Raw genomic sequence first — 17051 nt, 5'->3', positions numbered from 1 at the left:
GCCCCTCCCCCGTGTGGCGCCGGCCGGAAGGAAGCGGTGCATATCCGGTGGGTCGGCATCCAAGCCGCGCCCCCGGAAAGAGAGCAGCACACTTCCGGTCATCGCCCCGGCGGGACCGCATTTCAGTTGTGCACGCAGCACCGAGCCGGTGGGGCAGGGACTTGCACCGTGGTGGTGAGGAACGCGAGACGGTCCTGTTCACGGCATTGTCTGCATTTTTATTATTTTTAATCCGCACTCCAGGATACTTTCCCATTGGTTTTGAGAGAGTGGAAGAGGGAGGCAAGACAGAAACATGGATGTGAAACGGCGACTGGGTGCGACTGCAGGCGAACCGGCCAGGGCGCATTACTTAGTGTTTAGTTGTGCGGTTGTTTTAAACGAGTTGCTTGGTTTTCCGTAGCAGCGATGAGCAGTGAGCTATGAATATGGACGAGGCCTCTAGGAGACCAGGAGCACTTTATGAAAATTACCGCGGGAGGAGGAATATTTTAGTCTTGAAGCGGTGCTATAAAAAGCTTTTTCTCGCCCTAGCTCGTGTGGTTCAGTGGATAGAGCCTCGGCCTGCAGACTGAAGGGTCCTGGGTTTGATTCCGGTCAAGGGCACGCGCCTGGGCTGCGGGCTTGATCCCCAGTGTGGGGCGTGCAGGAGGCAGCTGATCAATGATTCATGTTTCTATCTTTCCCTCTCCCTTCCACTCGGAAATCAATAAAAACATTTAAAAAAAACTTTCCTCTCTGGGAGCTTTAAAGCACAGAGCATACTTTCCCTCGTGGGCCGTCCCATCTGTCACAACTCCCGGATGCTGCTGCCCTCACTGGAGAATAGCCGCAGGCAACATGTAAGCCAGGGCGTGGCTGCGTTCCAAGGACATGTTACCTGCAGACATGGCGGAGGGCCAGGTTTGACACGGCTGTCAGGTCATCCGTCTCTGTACAGGTGTCCACCAGCAACTCAACGTGAGCCAGGCGTGCAAGATTTCCTAGTTGTCACGTTAAAAAGATATAAACGGGTGAAGTAAATTTTAATGACATATTTAATCCAAAATGTCATTTCAACATGTAATCAATATAAAAAAGCGATTGAGATACCGCCCAATTTTTTGTACTGAGTCTCTGAAACCGTGTCTTGCACACGTAGGGCACGCCAGTCGCATCTCGGTGCTCAATGGCCATGCGTCCGATGGCTCCCACACCGCACCCTCCGTGCTGAGCCTTCTACAGTGAATCTGGAGCTCAGTGCAGAGTGGAGTTTGGTTCTGGGAAGAGGGGACATAGCTGTGGCCCCTACGGAGGCAGGACGAGGGTCACAGCTATTGTGAGGGAACGTTTGGCCTCAGGCGTGTTAACACATTGCAGACGGGTCATGAGAATTCTCGCTTCATATTACTCAGTGTAAAAACAGAAGTATCATACTTTAAAAAGATATTGCTTGTAAGAACATGTGATAAATAACAATGGGTTACTCAAAATGTAATGGGTATTTAATTTTAAAGCGTGCCTTTAACGTTTATGTAAAGCGTTTTTTGTACTTGCTCAGTAGAAACTTACCTGGCCACTGGGTAAAGCCAGCAATGAAACTACTGGTCCAGTGTGTTAAGAGAACGCGGCCCAGGACACTCGGGCACAAATGGACAGCCAGACCGACAGTCAGGTGACGTTCGCTTCACGGCCCAACGCTGCAAATCTAATGTGTGGAAACATTTGGTGTGGCCCACACAATGGCTGGGGTGGCACGGTCGCAGTCTTTGGCCTTCCATCAGGAATGTCACTGTCATGCACAGAGCTAGTCTGGAACTTTGCACAAGAATGTAAAGCATGTGAGGACGGGAAGACAGAACGAACGTGTAGCGAGGAAAAGGCTTCCAAGTTGGCTGGATTCTCACCATCGTTTGGTGCTAGTCGGCATGAGTTGGACAAGTTACCAGAGGGCGATCCTGAGCCTTAGCTGACTCCTTCGGAAGTTCATTACCTAAACCTAACTTCCTAAGCGATCAAATCAGTGCTTCCAAGGTAAGTACGGACATAACCTTTTGCTAATAAAGCCTCGAGGCAAGTGTTTTTAACAAAAAGTTTATTACCAAAATACAATATTAAAGTCAATACATGACAAATTTCTATAAAGCAAAATAAATTATTCTAACATTGTACAGTCTTCCCGAAGGCAGCTGGCGCACGGCAGCCCTGCCTCACTGGTAAGCGGGCAAGCTGTTCTGCCGTGAACACCGCCCTGGAGTTTCGGGCATTAAGGCATGCAGCTCGCTGTGCAGGATAATTTCACAAAATGCAAACCATCCCATTTTACACATTGTCAGGATGAACTGTAGTCTTCCCATGTCAGTGTTCCAGAAATGTTCGGACTTTGGCTATAGAAGCAATGCTATAGTGTTACACAATACTCATTTCTTAAAAAAATACATGTATTCATGTCCTTGAATAGCAAACTCAAATTTCTATTAAATATATTTTATAGAATATGACTTAGAGCACCTTGCTGTACAATAAAAAAAGGTTAAATAAGTGACTATGAAAACTGAAATATACCGAGTCTCACCAGGGGAGTCTGCTCATCTTTGCCAAGCCTCGTACACTGCAGGAGATGCAGTGTAAACGTGGATGCCCCCCGCCCCCCCCAGCTCTGTGAGGAAAGAGAAATGACACCCGGCCACAGAGAGCCCCCTCGAACAGGATGCAAGACCTGGGCAAAGGCTGTACAAGTGTCACTACCATGTGGTGCCTCCCAGTCGCGGAGTGTTGGCACTTTGGAGCCAGGCCAGTGTGTTCTGGATTATTAGAGAAAGAGAAAACAGTGGAGCCCTGAAAAGTGTTACTTATAATGGGCACATGCATCCCCTTCCCCTCCCCACCGTTGCCTTATCCAGTAAGTTTATTTGGAAAACTATTTTCACTATCAACTCTTAGAATTATCAAGTGTTCAGAGTGGAGAACAAAAGGTCTTGTACGGCAACAGGTCAGAGCCAGTAAACAAGATGTTCCTCCTAGAAAGGGGGCTCCTGCTGGTTACTTGAATGCCTGTCTCTCCTCGATCACCACGGCGTGTTTCATCTTTAGAAACACTCCACTGTCTCTGGGAGGGTATTTAAGGCTGGCCACAAACCGACCAGGAGAATGCCTTGGGTAAGCGGTTCCCCCTACAGGCCAGGAGAGAGCTTCTGAGGATTGTCTCGGCCAGATGATCATTAAAAGACTGAACTTCTGGGCTAGTTTTTATCCCATGAGCTAGGGATACTTTAAATCCATGATTCCAAATGAGAAATTTAAGTACCAATCAATGGAAGTGGTTTAAAGAAATGAAGAAAGATAATTTAAAAATTCACTGTTGAAATTGTTGGGATTTTTTTGGTTATTCGTATTTTCCAAATGATTACACAAAATTAAAGCCAAGGAAAATTTATAAAACAAAATTCTTCCAAGGTTGTTAATTTTCAGAATCAGAGATTTTTGTAAAGAAATAGTGGGTCATAGCTACAAGCAATGGAGGAGTGGACTGAGTGGTAACATAAGTGATAATAATGGAACTATTTAAAATATTTTATTTGAATTTGAAATGAAATGAAATTCTGAAGACAGGAGGAAATGACTATAGATTCACATGCAGTGGACCTGGGGAACAGAATTTACGATAAGTAAATTTGTTTTACCTTTGTAAGATCCACACATCAGGAATGGAGGAACTTTCATAAGTAACTTACAGCTTCCATCCATTCTGTGTGCTAAGTCATCAGGAAAATGAAATGATGCTTGGCCCCACTGAAATAGTTCCTAATGCTACTTAGAAATGTTAACTCGTTCAGGTCACACCTGGACTTCGAGAAGAGCATTCTTCCCTAAAACGTGAGCATCACATTCAAAACCTGTCCTCCCTGTTTCCCGCTGACCGGCGCCAGGGCAGGAGCCGTTCAGGAAAGAGCACCAGGAGGCGGCCCGCACGCACCGCCTCCAACTATGGGCACAGTTTACTTCAACCAAACAAGGCGTAAGCATATGATCAAACCACCAACGCAAAACAGAACACCCGTCCTCTCGACTGGGAAACGCGTGAATACAAAACGTGTAAAAAATGAGAAGTCACATCTATTTGACGTCGTGTTCTAAAGCAAAAGCCCACAGGAGGAATTTCCTAGAAAGGAGAAACCCTGCAGACTTGCCAAATGTTATTTGTTATTAAAAGCTTTAGAAACCACCCGAATTTTCACATTTTAGCCACATGTGGTTACATCTCTTATGTTAAGTGTAACTAAATCAATGAACTCCAGCAAAGAAAAACCTCAAAGCCCTCATTTTAAGGGATTCTTGATCTCACCCTTCTTCCCCCAAATGATTATTATTTAAGAGATCAAACTATTAAAAAAAGAGAGATCAAACTACTTCCAAGGTCTGATGATCAAGTGCAAATCTGTATACTTTGTTGTTTTAATAGAATCTCCCAGCTAAACGCTCGGACTGGTTCAGAAGAGGGGCAGACGGCTGTGTAACTGCCGAGACCCCGTGATGACCCGTCAGACCCCGAACAGAACCTCTGGGGAGCACCTGCCCTGGGCTGAGACAGTGTTAGGAACGCCAAGGTCTGGCTGAGTCTGGTGCCCACAGGAAACCCTGTAAATTTAAGACAGTCATTTACTCCTTAAATGCCTATTCACAATCTGGGGGTAGATTCAGAGGTCTCCTTTCTTTCCTTTTTTTGAAGGAGTAAACGACGTTTCTGAGACTGAGTATCTGACAGGTCCTCTCCGTTGGGGAAGACTCAGGTAGGATGCTGGGAAGCCCTCCCTGCAGAGCCGCTGTCTCATTGCAAAGGAAGAAAACCAAGCCCTGCTTGAGACTGTGTGGCTTTTATAGCAATCGTTTCAGGACAGTTCCTGAAAAACCCTTTCTTAGCTCTTCGGCTTGCATTTCTAGACTGCAATAAGCTTTTAGTAATAAATACACTCAACACTAACAAGAGGTAACAGAGGGTGAGTACAGGGTCACATCTTTGCTTCCTCCCAACCCGTTTCCCCTCCCTCAGAATACTTAAATATTATTGCTGCTCATCCATGTGGAATTCCTCTGATTACATTACACATTTGGTTCCAAAGCCACCCCGGTCAGTCCCCCTCCTGTGTCTCCGGGCGTCTGAGATGAGACGCAGGCCTAGCTCGCGTTGAGAGCTGCACTGGGCTCCTTGTTCAGGATGATGTTGACAATCTCGCCCTCGTGCTCCTTCATGTGATCCAACAGGTTTTCTTTGCTGGTAGATTCGAAACCACAGATACAGCAGCAGAAGAGTAAGACGCAGTACTCCATCCCCGGGGGGGCCGCCCCGGGGTGCTTGTCTGAGCGACACGAGGAGTTACTTGCAGGGCTCAGTTTCTCGCGCTCGGTGGGAGCCTGGGGAGCCGGCTCCGAGGGCGACAGCGCAGTGTCCACACCCCCCGTGGGAGGGTCAGCTCCGTCTTCACTGCTGTTTAACGGAGTCTTTCCAGGGGACTTCCCTAGGACCCTTAAAGCCAAACAAAGCACCAAACCGTGAGTGGGTTAGAAGCAGGGCTGGGACTTACACGTGCCGGCGCAGCCGCGTGGGGCCCGTACCTGCCGCTCCGGGAGATGGCGTCGTTGATGGCCTTGTTCACCTGCTCGTAGTTGTAGTTGCGGTCGCTGGCGTGCTTCCACATGTGCGACTTCAGGGAGGGCGGGTGGCTGCACACGTACCCGCACAGAGAGCACCTGCGGCGGGAGGGAGCCAGGTCTGTAGTGGGAGCCCCACCACAGGATGAAAGCAGGGCCCCGTCAGGCACCTTCTGTCAGGTTTCACTGAGATGTCACACAGACCTCCCACACTGACCCGTGCTGCACCCAGGACCCCAGGGGAGAGCTGGCTCGTGGGACAAGTTTCCCTCGGGTGCGAGTCCGAGCCCAGGCCCGGCACCCTGTCCTGCCAGCCCCCTGGGGTGGGAACCGGGTTCCTCCAGCTGCAGGAGGAACAAGCTGACTATGAAAGCAGCGGTTTATGCTCAAGAGGCCAAGTTCACTTAGGAGTAATGACTTCTATCTGTCAGCGCATCTCCATCAATTGAGAATGCTGCTATTTCCTGAAAACTAGTAGAATCAGCCTCTATGGAAAATCAAGTAATAAAGTTAAATGATCTTGTTCTGCACGTGATACAATTCCAGAAACAGGACCTTTCATAGGGAATTTTACTGCTTTTAAGTGTTAGGACTCTTGCTGGAATACTCAGGGCCCAAATGACTGAAAACTGCTGTGACGATTCTATGAAACTAGAACCCGGAACTGACAGCCACGGGCATTGTCCCTCATTCCAACCAGACACAAGGCCTGTGGGCCGGACTCCAGCTTAGAACTCATAGTCTTTAACAACTAAACACCACTTGTGAAAGCGCCTTCGCATTTAACCTGTGTTCAAACAAGTGCGTGAGTGTTTAATAACGTCCGCTTTGTCCTTCATGATAAAGTGCTGCAGCACGAGCATTAGAACCAGGGTCAGCACACTCACCGGTACGGCTTGTCCGAGTTGTGGGTCCGTCTGTGGTTTCTGACACCAACGTATGTTGTACTTGTGTAATCACACACGTCGCATCTGTACTGTTTCTGGACTGAAGACTTATTCTCTGGACAAGGCATTTCAGAGTGTTAGTGACAGGCTTTCATTAGATTCAAATGGCTGCACTTACATCCCACCGTCAATGAGCATTTACACCAGCAGTGCTAATACCTCCATCCAGGCTCTCGAGATCAAGTTAACAAGCCAGAAATGGCTCACAGGTCACCTGGACCTGGACCACCGCAGGTAGAAAGGGGACATCCCCTGACTGGGAGACCTAGGTACACTGGTTGGTCTTTCATAACCTGCACAAAATCTAAAAGAATGGACTTGATGCCAGTGCCCGCTGACTACTAGCAGGTGAATTAACCACAGACACACAGTTAATGTGAAAGGCATTAGTCTAATCAACACGGGCACATTGTCTTGGGGAAACAACGATTTGCCAACAAGCTATAATTTAGCATCAGATCCAATAATCTAAAGTGTGGCTACAAAGTCCCTGTAACAACGGATAACAACAGCCTAGAGCTTTCTCAGTCTGTGGGTTTCCTCTGTTTATGACTGTCAGCTGTCAATGCAACAACCAGGGAAAAGCAACTGTCTGCTAGTACATGCCATGGAACGCTGTGCAGTGACCTCCAGCACCCTGGCAGGTCACGAGGACAAAGGTTACAACCAATGTGAATATGCAGCTCTCTGAAGCCACAGGCCACTGTGCAACAGGGCTGTGACGTGAGCACTGGAAATGGCTCCTGAAGATGCCCAACCCTTGTTTACTCTGTGAGCACCGAGTCCACAGCATCCGCAGCCCGACTGCCCTGCACTCCGAACAAAGCCAGCACAGCCCCGGGAGAGGGCAGAGTGGGAGGAAGCTTAGCGACAGCCCGCCGCAGCACAGGGAGGAAGTGCAGGGACAAAAGCAAAGCCACACTGAACTTTAACAAAGCAAAGAAAACCCTGAATGTAAAGCTTTGTAAAATGGGTCTTTTCTTTTGCTAGTACCTACTTTTGCCAGGCAGAACAAAACGCCCTAACATCCTGGTATAAATCTATTACATTAACAGACACACTAATCATGACTATACTCTAAGTACTACTCTTACTGGGTAGGTGACAATTCGGACTTGGTTGTAAAGGGCACTGTTCCAAACAGTTTAAAAACATCCCTGGAAAACAAAGCATGGGTGTCAGGTCATGGTTCTGTGTGCGCAGCACTGCAGGTCAATCACAACGAATAAAAACACCACGAAAAGCTGCTGCACACGGGAGAGGCTGTGCTCCTTGCTCGGCCTTTTCCAGGGAGAAGGCCCTGGGTTTCAACTCAAGACCATGGGCTTCATCTTTGCTGCCAGCACAGTGTGATCACAGGCAAATTATTTCCCCTCTGGGGACTTGGCTTTCTTATCTACAAAACGGAGTGGGCGGAGGATTCCAGTGCGGTCAGCACGCCAGGGGCACTGTGTTCTTCCTCGGCCGCACCTGTACGTTCCTGTGAAGTCTCTGACGTGTCCTAGCTGCTAACTCCTTGCGGGCAGGAACCTGCCTGCTGTGTTTACAGCGACTCCCCAGGGCTTGACAAATTGCAGGTTTGCAACAAAGAACAGTTTACTTAAATCTCACAAGGAAGCACACAGAGGTGCTGTGCCCGCGGCTGTTGGAGCACCATCTGTCTTGGTCACTGGTCTCCGCAATGGCGCTGCCATCTTTACCGTCCTCCCGGCACCAGGGCCAGCTCAGGACGGTCCTGACTTGGGCAGAACACACGTCCCAAGTACCGTGGCCTGTGCCTCTGAGCTGGAATGTGCCTGAGGTGCCCGTGCCGTCCTCATGGGCAGAGACGGACCTCAGGGCACACGCCTCCTCCTTCTTTAATGAGACCACGAAACGGTTCAGGGTTCAGGGAACGCCAATGACTAATTCTTCCCTTCTCTGCAAGCTAGGAACCTGTTCTTTGGTTTTGAAAGCTCAACGCTGAATGAATAAAGCGCCCAGGAGGTCACCTGTCATCTCAACTGTCACTCTCTGATGACAGAGACGGGCAAGTGGGCCGGGTGGGGAAGGCATGGCCTGCGTGTGAAATCCACACTCGACCCCAGGCAGCTACAAGAGGGACTGTGGCAGAGACACTAGGTATAGCTCGCCACACAATAATGAACTGGTTACTTTAATTCTGAGCTCACGTGTTAATCTTCCCATTAAAATAGTGATTTTAATTTGTTAATGGCCCCTTTGGACCGTTAGATGACTGCTTTAGAGGACACCTTCCGGCCTGTGCTCCCCGCAGGCGGTGCCACTGAGGACCGCCTTGACCCGCCATCAGGGATTCACGGTCCAAAGCTCCCAAATGCTTTAAGGCTCCCTCACAGGATGAGGAGCACAATGTGTAGAGAGAGGAGCACTCGGGTTATTCTGCAGAAAGGAAGCAAACTGTTTAGCTCAGCCGCCTCTGCAGAGGCAGATGCTCTGTCATAAACTCCTTTTGTCTGGGAGACGCTTGCAGGGGTGACAGCTGCTTGAGAGGGGATGCGAGTGTCAGCAGAGTTCTCTCAGAAACATTCCCGCGTCGGTTATGCTTGCTGGGGTATAATGTGATGAACATTACAGGAAAACATTTCACTCTGCAACTGTTTCTAACTTTAATTCTTAGGAAATCTGAAAAGGAAAGTCACCCCAATATGTTTTATTTCCCATAAACACGATGCACCACACTCAAGACACTTGGAGCTTATCAATTTAAGTGAGCTGACACAGGGAAGCGCACTCAGCACCGTTAGCCCAGATTGTCCGGATGTGGCACCCGCCTTTTCATGGGACTCGAGTGAAATCTTTTGATTCTAATATTCCTATTAGCCGAGACTTGACTGAGTGGCACCTAACTCGTACATAAAAAGATCTGGTGCCGTGTTTTAAAGAGAGTGCAGATGACATCTGGCAGCAACCTTGGTTACGATAAGATCACAGCAGGGGCCTCAGTTAGAGTCTGGGGCGGGGGGCTGCCATCTGTGAGCTGTTCTCGTGGGTCAGCTGGGCTGGGGGAGGGGCAGGCTGCTGCTTTGATGCGGCTTCCCTGGTGCAGGCCTGGCACCTAAGGTTCATGCTGCCTTTGGCTCTTACAGGACAGCAGAAATGTCAGTGTCCGATCTCCCTACCAGGTGAAGCTGAGGACTTACAGTACTTCGTTCAGGACTCAAGAGTGTCCCCGGGAGGAGACCAGAACCTACAGTGCAAAAGAGAGGAGGACAGATGCAACTTTAGTCCTGAAACCCCCCACCTGACAGACTGCTCAGGGTGCTTCTCACCTGGGACGCGAGTCGTGCAGCCTGTGGGAATGCACACCTACCTTCCTGGGCACACTTCGCCTCAGCGCTGTCCCTGGGAATCCTGGGCTCAGCAGAAGCCACGACTGACATGGGATCTGGAAGGCTGTGTTGCTCCCTCTCATGGCTCCTCAGCTGACTCTGGACATGAGAGAAATGAACAGCAATTCCTAATGAACTCACTGAGGTTACAGGAGTCTGTGCTTCCGTGGCCTGGAGCCTGGAACCCAATACCAACGCTTCAGAAGAAAATGGGCCTCGGCACTATCCCAGCCTTTGGAGGGTTATGGGAAGAGCTGCCCGGGGGGAGCAGCAGGAAGGCAGGCCCTGGCGTGGTGTGTGCACACGCAGCACCACAGACAGGCCCAGGGAGGGGGCCGGCGGGCTCCCAGAGTCAGCGCTTTCACAGAAAGAAGTCCCATCAGCCACTGAGGCCTCCTCCAGTGCATCCCAGGAATCAAGAGCATAGTCGCTGCAGGCACCCCTGGGTTAGGCCTGGCCCCACCCAAATGCCCCCCGCCCGTCCAGTGGCCAAGGCCATTCCAGATCCCAGGAGGCCATCTGAGTGGAGCCGAGTCTCACTCCCAGGCCCTTCCTTCCTGAACCCTCTCACTGCCAGCCAACCCTGGGTCGCCTGAAAGGCCACGTCCCGTTTCCCAGCGGGCCCTTTAGGACAACAAAAAATACTTCCCCCACCCATCAACTGGCACCTTGAAGAAAAAAGTTCTAAATCACGGACCCAAAGAATGCAAGTTTCCTTTACAGAAACAGCATCTCACGCTGGTTGTTGGTTTCGAGGTTGCACATAAGGTGCAAGTCACATAGTCAAAGTGACCTTGAAAGTCCCTTCAACTGCCCTTACAGCGAACACGTGGCTCTCTGTCCACGGCACTGTCCCTCATCCAGCCCATTCTTCCTTCTGCAATGAAGTGAACAACTTGCATTTCAGGGCCGTGCGTTGCTGATGTGAGTTACATCTGTGCATTCATGTGTATGTGTGCTGTCCCCCGCGTTACATCTGTGCATTCATGTAACAGCCCCCTGCACTGTAAAAGCCACACATTCTGAAGAGACTCTAAAACACTACCTAAGGTCAGAGACTGCTGGGGAGAGTCCCACCCCAGGAGTCCCGATGACCCAGATTTCAGTCCCCGCCGTCTGGGCCAGCTACCAAACCTTCCTGGGTGTTTCCTGACTGACCAATTGTGGGAGGACGGCACCCACCAGGCCTGCCCCTGCTCTGAGTCGGGGTCCCGGGTGCACTGGGCCGCGCACCTTATAGGGGAAGGCCTCGGCGCAGCGCTTGCACTGGTACAGCCGGGCCTTGCAGTGGTGGACCATGTGGCTCTCCAGCTCCTTGCTGCTGTCGGCCACGTGCTCACAGATGGGACACTGGTAGGGCTGCCTCTGCCGGTGGACCCGCAAGTGCTGCTTGATGTAGCCCTTGTTCCCGCTCGCATAGTGGCAGAGGCGGCAGCGATAGGGCCGCTCGGCGTTGGGGATGTACTCCACCACGCCGCCGCCTGACAGCCCGGCCTCGCCGCTGGGCTGGCACTGGGCGTTGTCCTGCAGCTCCTTCAGGATGTCCTCATCCGAGGCGTTCTGGTCCGTCCTTTCCCGCAGCTTCTCAATGACAGTGAGCAAGGACACGCTGATGCCCGTCTTCACCTGCCCGTCGGACAGCTCCTGCCTGCCCTCCGGGAGTGCCACCAAGGGGCAGCTGCTTTGGTTAAAACCCGTTAGTCCATTTGAAGCGTTTTTAAGTGGTGACATCATTTTAGAATAGGCTGCCAAGGTGCTATCCACCTGCCTCTGCCCGGTGTCTGGGTCTAAGAGGTTGACGTTCCCATAGTGCCCGAGGTTGGCTCTCGTGAGCTCGGCGGCTCTGATGGGCATTGTGACCAGGGCTTCTGCTGCCAGCGAGTGCAGCCTAAGGGACTCGGAATTCGTCCTCCTTCGGCCGGGGGGGGCGTTCTCATCAGGGGCCAGTCCCTGATGGATCAGCTCGCTCTCCTGCTTCTCTGTGTTGCTCCAGCCTATGATCAGCCCCCCGATGTCGACGGTACACTGATTGGCACGATAGGCCGCCTCTCTCCCCTCACAGCTTGTCGGGGGCCCTGGAGGGGCCGGGAGGCCCCCCTCCTCCAGCGCAGCATTCATGAGGAAAGGCTTCTGCGACCCGGTCTCCTCAGCGCCGGGCAGACGCTCCACGATCACGTTCACGTGCCCTTTCTTGTTGGGGCTGCTGCTGATGATCTTCTGTGCCGACGAGAGGAGGCTGTCGGCCATCAGACTCTCCTCCGCGTCCGAGATCACCTCCAACATGTCCTCCTCGTGGGGCCCAAGGGCCACCGACCGGCCGAGACCCGCGTCTCGCTCCGCACCCGGCAGAGCCGACGCCGAGGACAGAGGCTCTGAGCTGCAGATCTGCACCTGCACCGCCGGCCCGTTGTGGATGCTCAGCTCATTCTCTCCGATGGCGATGACCACGGCATCGACCCCGCCTGGGGCAGCCGCCACTGAGGAGCCCAGCAAGCCCAGGGGCTCGTTCTCATTTTCGAATATCGGGTAGGAGCAGTCCACCTCCCCGGCATGCTTCCAAGCATGTGTCTTCAACATGCGCTGCTGCCCGCACGTGTAGCTACAAAATAAGCACCGGTACATGCCGTACTGTTCGTAGGCGTACCACTTCCTCCTCCCCCTGTCCTTCTCGGAGGCGGCGGGGATGACGTGCGTCTGTGGACTGCGCACGCTAACGGAGAGGTCGGGAGTGCCTTCGCGCTTCCGCTCTGTGGGTCTCAGACACCCGGAGCTGGAGGGGCTCACGCTCGGTTCGGCTTTGGGTTGTGTGGGGCCGCTGGCATAGTTTTCGTGGTCATTCACCACGTGGGCTTCGAGCTCCTCTTGGCTTCTGGACGTGACGTGGCACTCGGAGCACATCAGGATCACCTCATTCTGTGGGCCGTGCTGCTTGATGTGGTCCCTGAGCACAGAGAAAGATGAGGACAGGAACTTGCAGAGGCTGCACTGGTAAGACATCGCCTTCCCATCGTTCTGGGCAAGAGGGTCCGGGCCGAAAGGGACTGGCGACGGCTCGGCCCTTCTGATGTCAGCAACAGGGGGCGGGGCCCCTTTCGCTGGAATCTCACCGAGCTCCTGGGCTTCAGGAGAGCTCATCCCAGCACTTGAACGTGAGCGCTTCTTCCCAATTAAAAGACATTTTTGTGACTTTTCATGTTCCACTATCTTGCTCAACTTCTGGATAACATGGATTAATGGATCTGCTTTAGCTGAACTTTGTCCATCAATTTCCAGTGAAGAACTGATGACAGTGTCGGCCGTCAGTAGAGCTTCCTGTTCCCCAACGTCTGGCACCAACATGGCGACGCTGCTGCTCACCTCCATACCTAGAAAGGGGGACAGACCACAGAGACGCCAGGTCACAACTGGTGGAACGCACACAGCCATTCCCAGGCAGAACCACCTTATGTCACTATGAAATACCATCCCTAGAGCCGATACATGACTGATGCAACTTCTTACACCAAATGTAATTGTAGTTTTTCTTCTCTGCAAGCCTTTGGAATTGTGAACATAGAGTGATTAACTTACCGCGAAGGGCACAGTGAGCTCTGAGACGTACTGTGCAATGAAACTAAAGACAACAATCCAGTTCCTCCTTTGACTTCCTTCATCTTCCCGAAGAGAAACCACAAACTACGCTGTGGGCTCTCCAGAGGTCATATTAGTGGTCAGCTATCACTCATACATGTTACTTTTTTTTCCCCCTGAAAGGAAAGGGCCATCGAAGACGGAAACAATTGACATCCTAGTTATCCACACACGCACGCGTCCCTAGAAAGTGATATGTTTGGCCAAGGGAGTCACTCAGTGGAAAATGCAATCTTGTTCAGCCTAATCTTCACCACTGTTTCCTGACAGCACGTACGTTCATTTCAAACACTCCCTCTGGCTTAAAGTGAGATTATCTGTTGACCTGGATCTGTTTTTTAGGTTTAGGCTTTTTTCCCCAGCAACAAGTTTTGTTCTTCCACATTTCAGGTGCATTTTGGAATCTCACAACATTCAATAAACTCCAGAAAAAGTTTTAGTGGCCCTAGTTGTAGACCAAAGACCATGCTATTTCTTAACCCCCTGTCACAGGGTCTGACTCTTATTTCAGGAGTTGAATCGTGGCCCCTGTTAGTACTGTACCCAAACTCCTGCCAGACCCCACAGTGCTCAGACGGCTCAGCACGGTCTCCCCTACCCACTTCCAGCAGCCAGGGTGCTCCGTACTTCCTGCTCTCAGGCACACTAACTTTTCGTCTGGGCCCACCCACATCAGGCAGAAGTGCAAACATTTACACCTGGCTTCTCTAGTGCCCTTCTCCCCCACCACCTTCCCGACCGACCACACTCACACCGGGATGTGCTCCAGCCGTGACCACAAGACGACCATCCAGCAATCCGGGGCCTGTGGCCCTACAGCCACTCTCTCCTGAACAACCTGAGGGTATTACCTCCTAAAAGACGACAGATGCTCCTTGCCTGACTAGTCAAAAAGCACCCTCCACACTATTCTGTGGAGTCTGGGTTGTTGACCGTCGAGACCGTGACTGGCCGGGGCTGCCACTGCCCAGAATCAGAGTGTCTTTCATACACATATTACCAGCCCAGGGCAAGATCAAAACTCAAAGCATGGTGCCTACCAAACATACAGCTTTTGCACCATCATAAAGTAGACAAATCCTGTCTGGGGACCATCTGCATTCCCTTACGAAGGTCTTTCTCAGGCAGAAAGAACAAGTGTCTTAAGTCTTTACACTCAACCTCAATCACTAAGAGGGACCAGTGACTGAGAGAACAATCTGTTTCTCTAGAAAAACCCTGTGTGACTTTCCAAGTCACTTTGCTGCCTGTGAATTCCACATGTTTAGGTCAAGGGAGCTGCGGCTCCTCACCTGACTACGGATTCCCCTTCTGAGCCATTCTCAGGCTTTATTTCTTTCGTTCAGTTGTTAACTACAAACTAACGATAGGAACCCTGGCACATTCAATTTCTTGCACAGACTTGGGGCTCTCCTGCAGACCTAAGGCCTCCTTCCCAGGAAATGTGACCTCAGCAAGCTGACTGATGACCTGGAGGCCAGCTTTGCACACCCACAGGCTATCCCTCTTCACTCCCGGACATGACAGGAGGCGGGCAGAGCACGCCAACTGCTCCCTGTGCAATGAGGAGGAGGAGGAGTTATCTCACCTCAAGCAAAACACATTACGAAGCAATCTGACAAGAGACTCACGTGGAAAGCCATGTGCTCAGGAAACCTGTAGCAGGCGCCCCATCTCCCTGGGCATTTACGTATCTCACTGCAGGGGCTGCCCATGTCGGGGATAAGTACAGAAATGGCATCTTTAAGACAGACAGGACAACATCAAATACACCGAGAAACACCTGAAAAACCAGTTTGGGGACACTTACAAAAATCAAAGCAAAAGTTAAGTCTCAGTAGACCAAAGTCTCTGCTAATCAGATTAGGTAACAGCTTGTAATAAAGTCTACAGAGAGAGTCAAGTTGACCTTAAGGCCAACTCTAAATTTTCACAGAGTTCACTTAGGCCACCAATGTGCATAAGCATATGGGACTGCGTGTCAAGTGAAGTAAAATTTACTTGAATAATAGCAGCAACATGGACTGTGCTAATCTGCATACTATGCATGGTCTCCAAGAGGTGAATGTAAAAGCATCTACAGAAAACGTTACCCTGGTGGGAGCTGGTGGGAGAGAGTGAGGATTAAAGAAGATTGGCAGATTGTGTGACTGGAGTGATGAGCAAGGAGGGGCTCACTGTACTATTCTACTTGTGTAAGGCTTAAATTTTTAAAATAAAAAGTTATAGAAAACATTGTTATGTGAAAGGCACCAAGCAAAGTACCAGGAAGAATGAAAAACATTCAAATTTACAGTCCTCACAGTTTAAAACTGAGCTGAGAGAATAAGACAAACCTGGTTAGAAATTTAAAAGAATTAACAGCTTTTAAACAGTGTGACAGGACACAAGGTAAAATCATCAGAAACAGCCAATGACCAAATCCTAACAGAAAGTGAAGCGCTCTTTCGGTCGAGAGAGGTGAGATTTAACATTTATTGGGCACCTACAACGGGCGGTACAGGAGACCCTGAAGATGATGGGGGTGGGGGCAGGTCCTTGCCCTTGACAGAGTCTGTGAAGATTCTGTCTATCGCTCATGTAATTCCTGGTAATGTGAACCTTTTTCTTCCTTTTTAAATCTTTATTGTTGAAAGCACCTCATATGTCCCCCGCTTGACCTCTTCTCTCCTGCCCCTGGTAATAGTAATCTCTTTTTTGCAGACGGGGAATCTGAGACTCACAGACATGAAGTAACAAATGGCTTAAGAATTGGAATCCAAGGGTGTATGAGTCTAAGTCTATCCTTCCTCAACACACCCATTCCCCTTTGTTTCTCCGGGAGAACAAAGTGTGTAAGTAGTGACACTGAAAAGAAACAGGCTCTCCCTGCTAGTCTGTATCCACCTGTAAGCCGTCTGACCCTTGGCAGGGTCTAGTGATGCTGCCAATCAGGAAAGGGCAGTGCCTTCCGGTGACTGGAAGGTTCCGTGGCTGCTCGGCGGCAGCCCAGTGTCTTGCAGGTCAATCCCTGAAACGCGCAGCTCCTCGGGTCCATCCTCCAAACCCGGCGGCGGCGGCCGAGAAGGACAGCGTGAGTGTCAAACACGTCTCCTCCTTGGAGAGGCAACGTAACGACTTGTCGGGCGGTGGAACCTTTCTCAATCTTCCGCGGCAAAAAGAACGCGATTCTGGGGCACGCGTTTGCAAAACTTACCGAACAGGGAGGGTTTCGGACTTGGTGTAAGTTATAACGCAATGCCTCTGGGAACTTCTCCCGTGATTGTGAATTTTATGCTTTAGCTCCGAACTTATCGGACTCTAGATGCTATTGGTTTTGCTGGTAACCACTTTCTAAGGAGTAAGGAGCGATGATCCGCATGCTGGTTTTTAAATCTTAACTGAGAACAACCTAATAGCGGTGATTCTGCAAACTTCACGCACTTCCGCGGGCGGGCGGCCTCGCGGGGCCAGACGCAGTGTCCCACGGCCCGGACCCCAGCCCCGCTCCCCGCTG

At 50.8% G+C, this 17051-nt stretch overlaps 2 protein-coding genes across 3 annotated transcripts in view; both read right to left on the bottom strand.

Annotated features, from left to right (window-relative positions):
• Positions 1-1176, bottom strand: part of DPY19L3 (dpy-19 like 3 (C. elegans)) — a 22862-nt gene extending 21686 nt beyond the window's left edge. Inside the window, exons 1-2 of the mRNA XM_015572008.1 lie at positions 1110-1176; positions 820-880 (exon numbers count right to left, since the gene is read on the bottom strand). Of these exons, the coding sequence (XP_015427494.1) occupies positions 820-880; positions 1110-1176 (128 nt within the window). The remainder of the gene's footprint in view (positions 1-819; positions 881-1109) is intronic.
• An 883-nt stretch (positions 1177-2059) lies between these two features.
• On the bottom strand, positions 2060-13900 carry ZNF507 (zinc finger protein 507). Of its 2 annotated transcripts, XM_006754826.2 has the most exons (5): positions 11159-13497; positions 9907-10024; positions 6516-6630; positions 5593-5727; positions 2060-5503 (listed from the first exon to the last, which is right to left on the bottom strand). In XM_006754826.2, the coding sequence occupies exons 1-5, from the start codon at positions 13388-13390 to the stop codon at positions 5155-5157; spliced, it is 2949 nt and encodes a 982-aa protein (XP_006754889.1). In that variant the 5' UTR covers positions 13391-13497; the 3' UTR covers positions 2060-5154. The 2 variants fall into 2 exon arrangements, with proteins under 2 accessions (XP_006754889.1, XP_015427534.1); XM_015572048.1 differs by lacking the exon at positions 2060-5503 and having other exon boundaries at positions 5599-5727; positions 9866-10024; positions 11159-13900.
• Positions 13901-17051: the final 3151 nt, after the last annotated feature.

Source organism: Myotis davidii, unplaced genomic scaffold, assembly GCF_000327345.1.
Source record: "Myotis davidii unplaced genomic scaffold, ASM32734v1 scaffold1453, whole genome shotgun sequence".
Classification (NCBI taxonomy): Eukaryota; Metazoa; Chordata; class Mammalia; order Chiroptera; family Vespertilionidae; genus Myotis; species Myotis davidii.
Note: the sequence above shows the minus strand (reverse complement) of the source record. Positions and strands in the feature narration are given on the sequence as shown.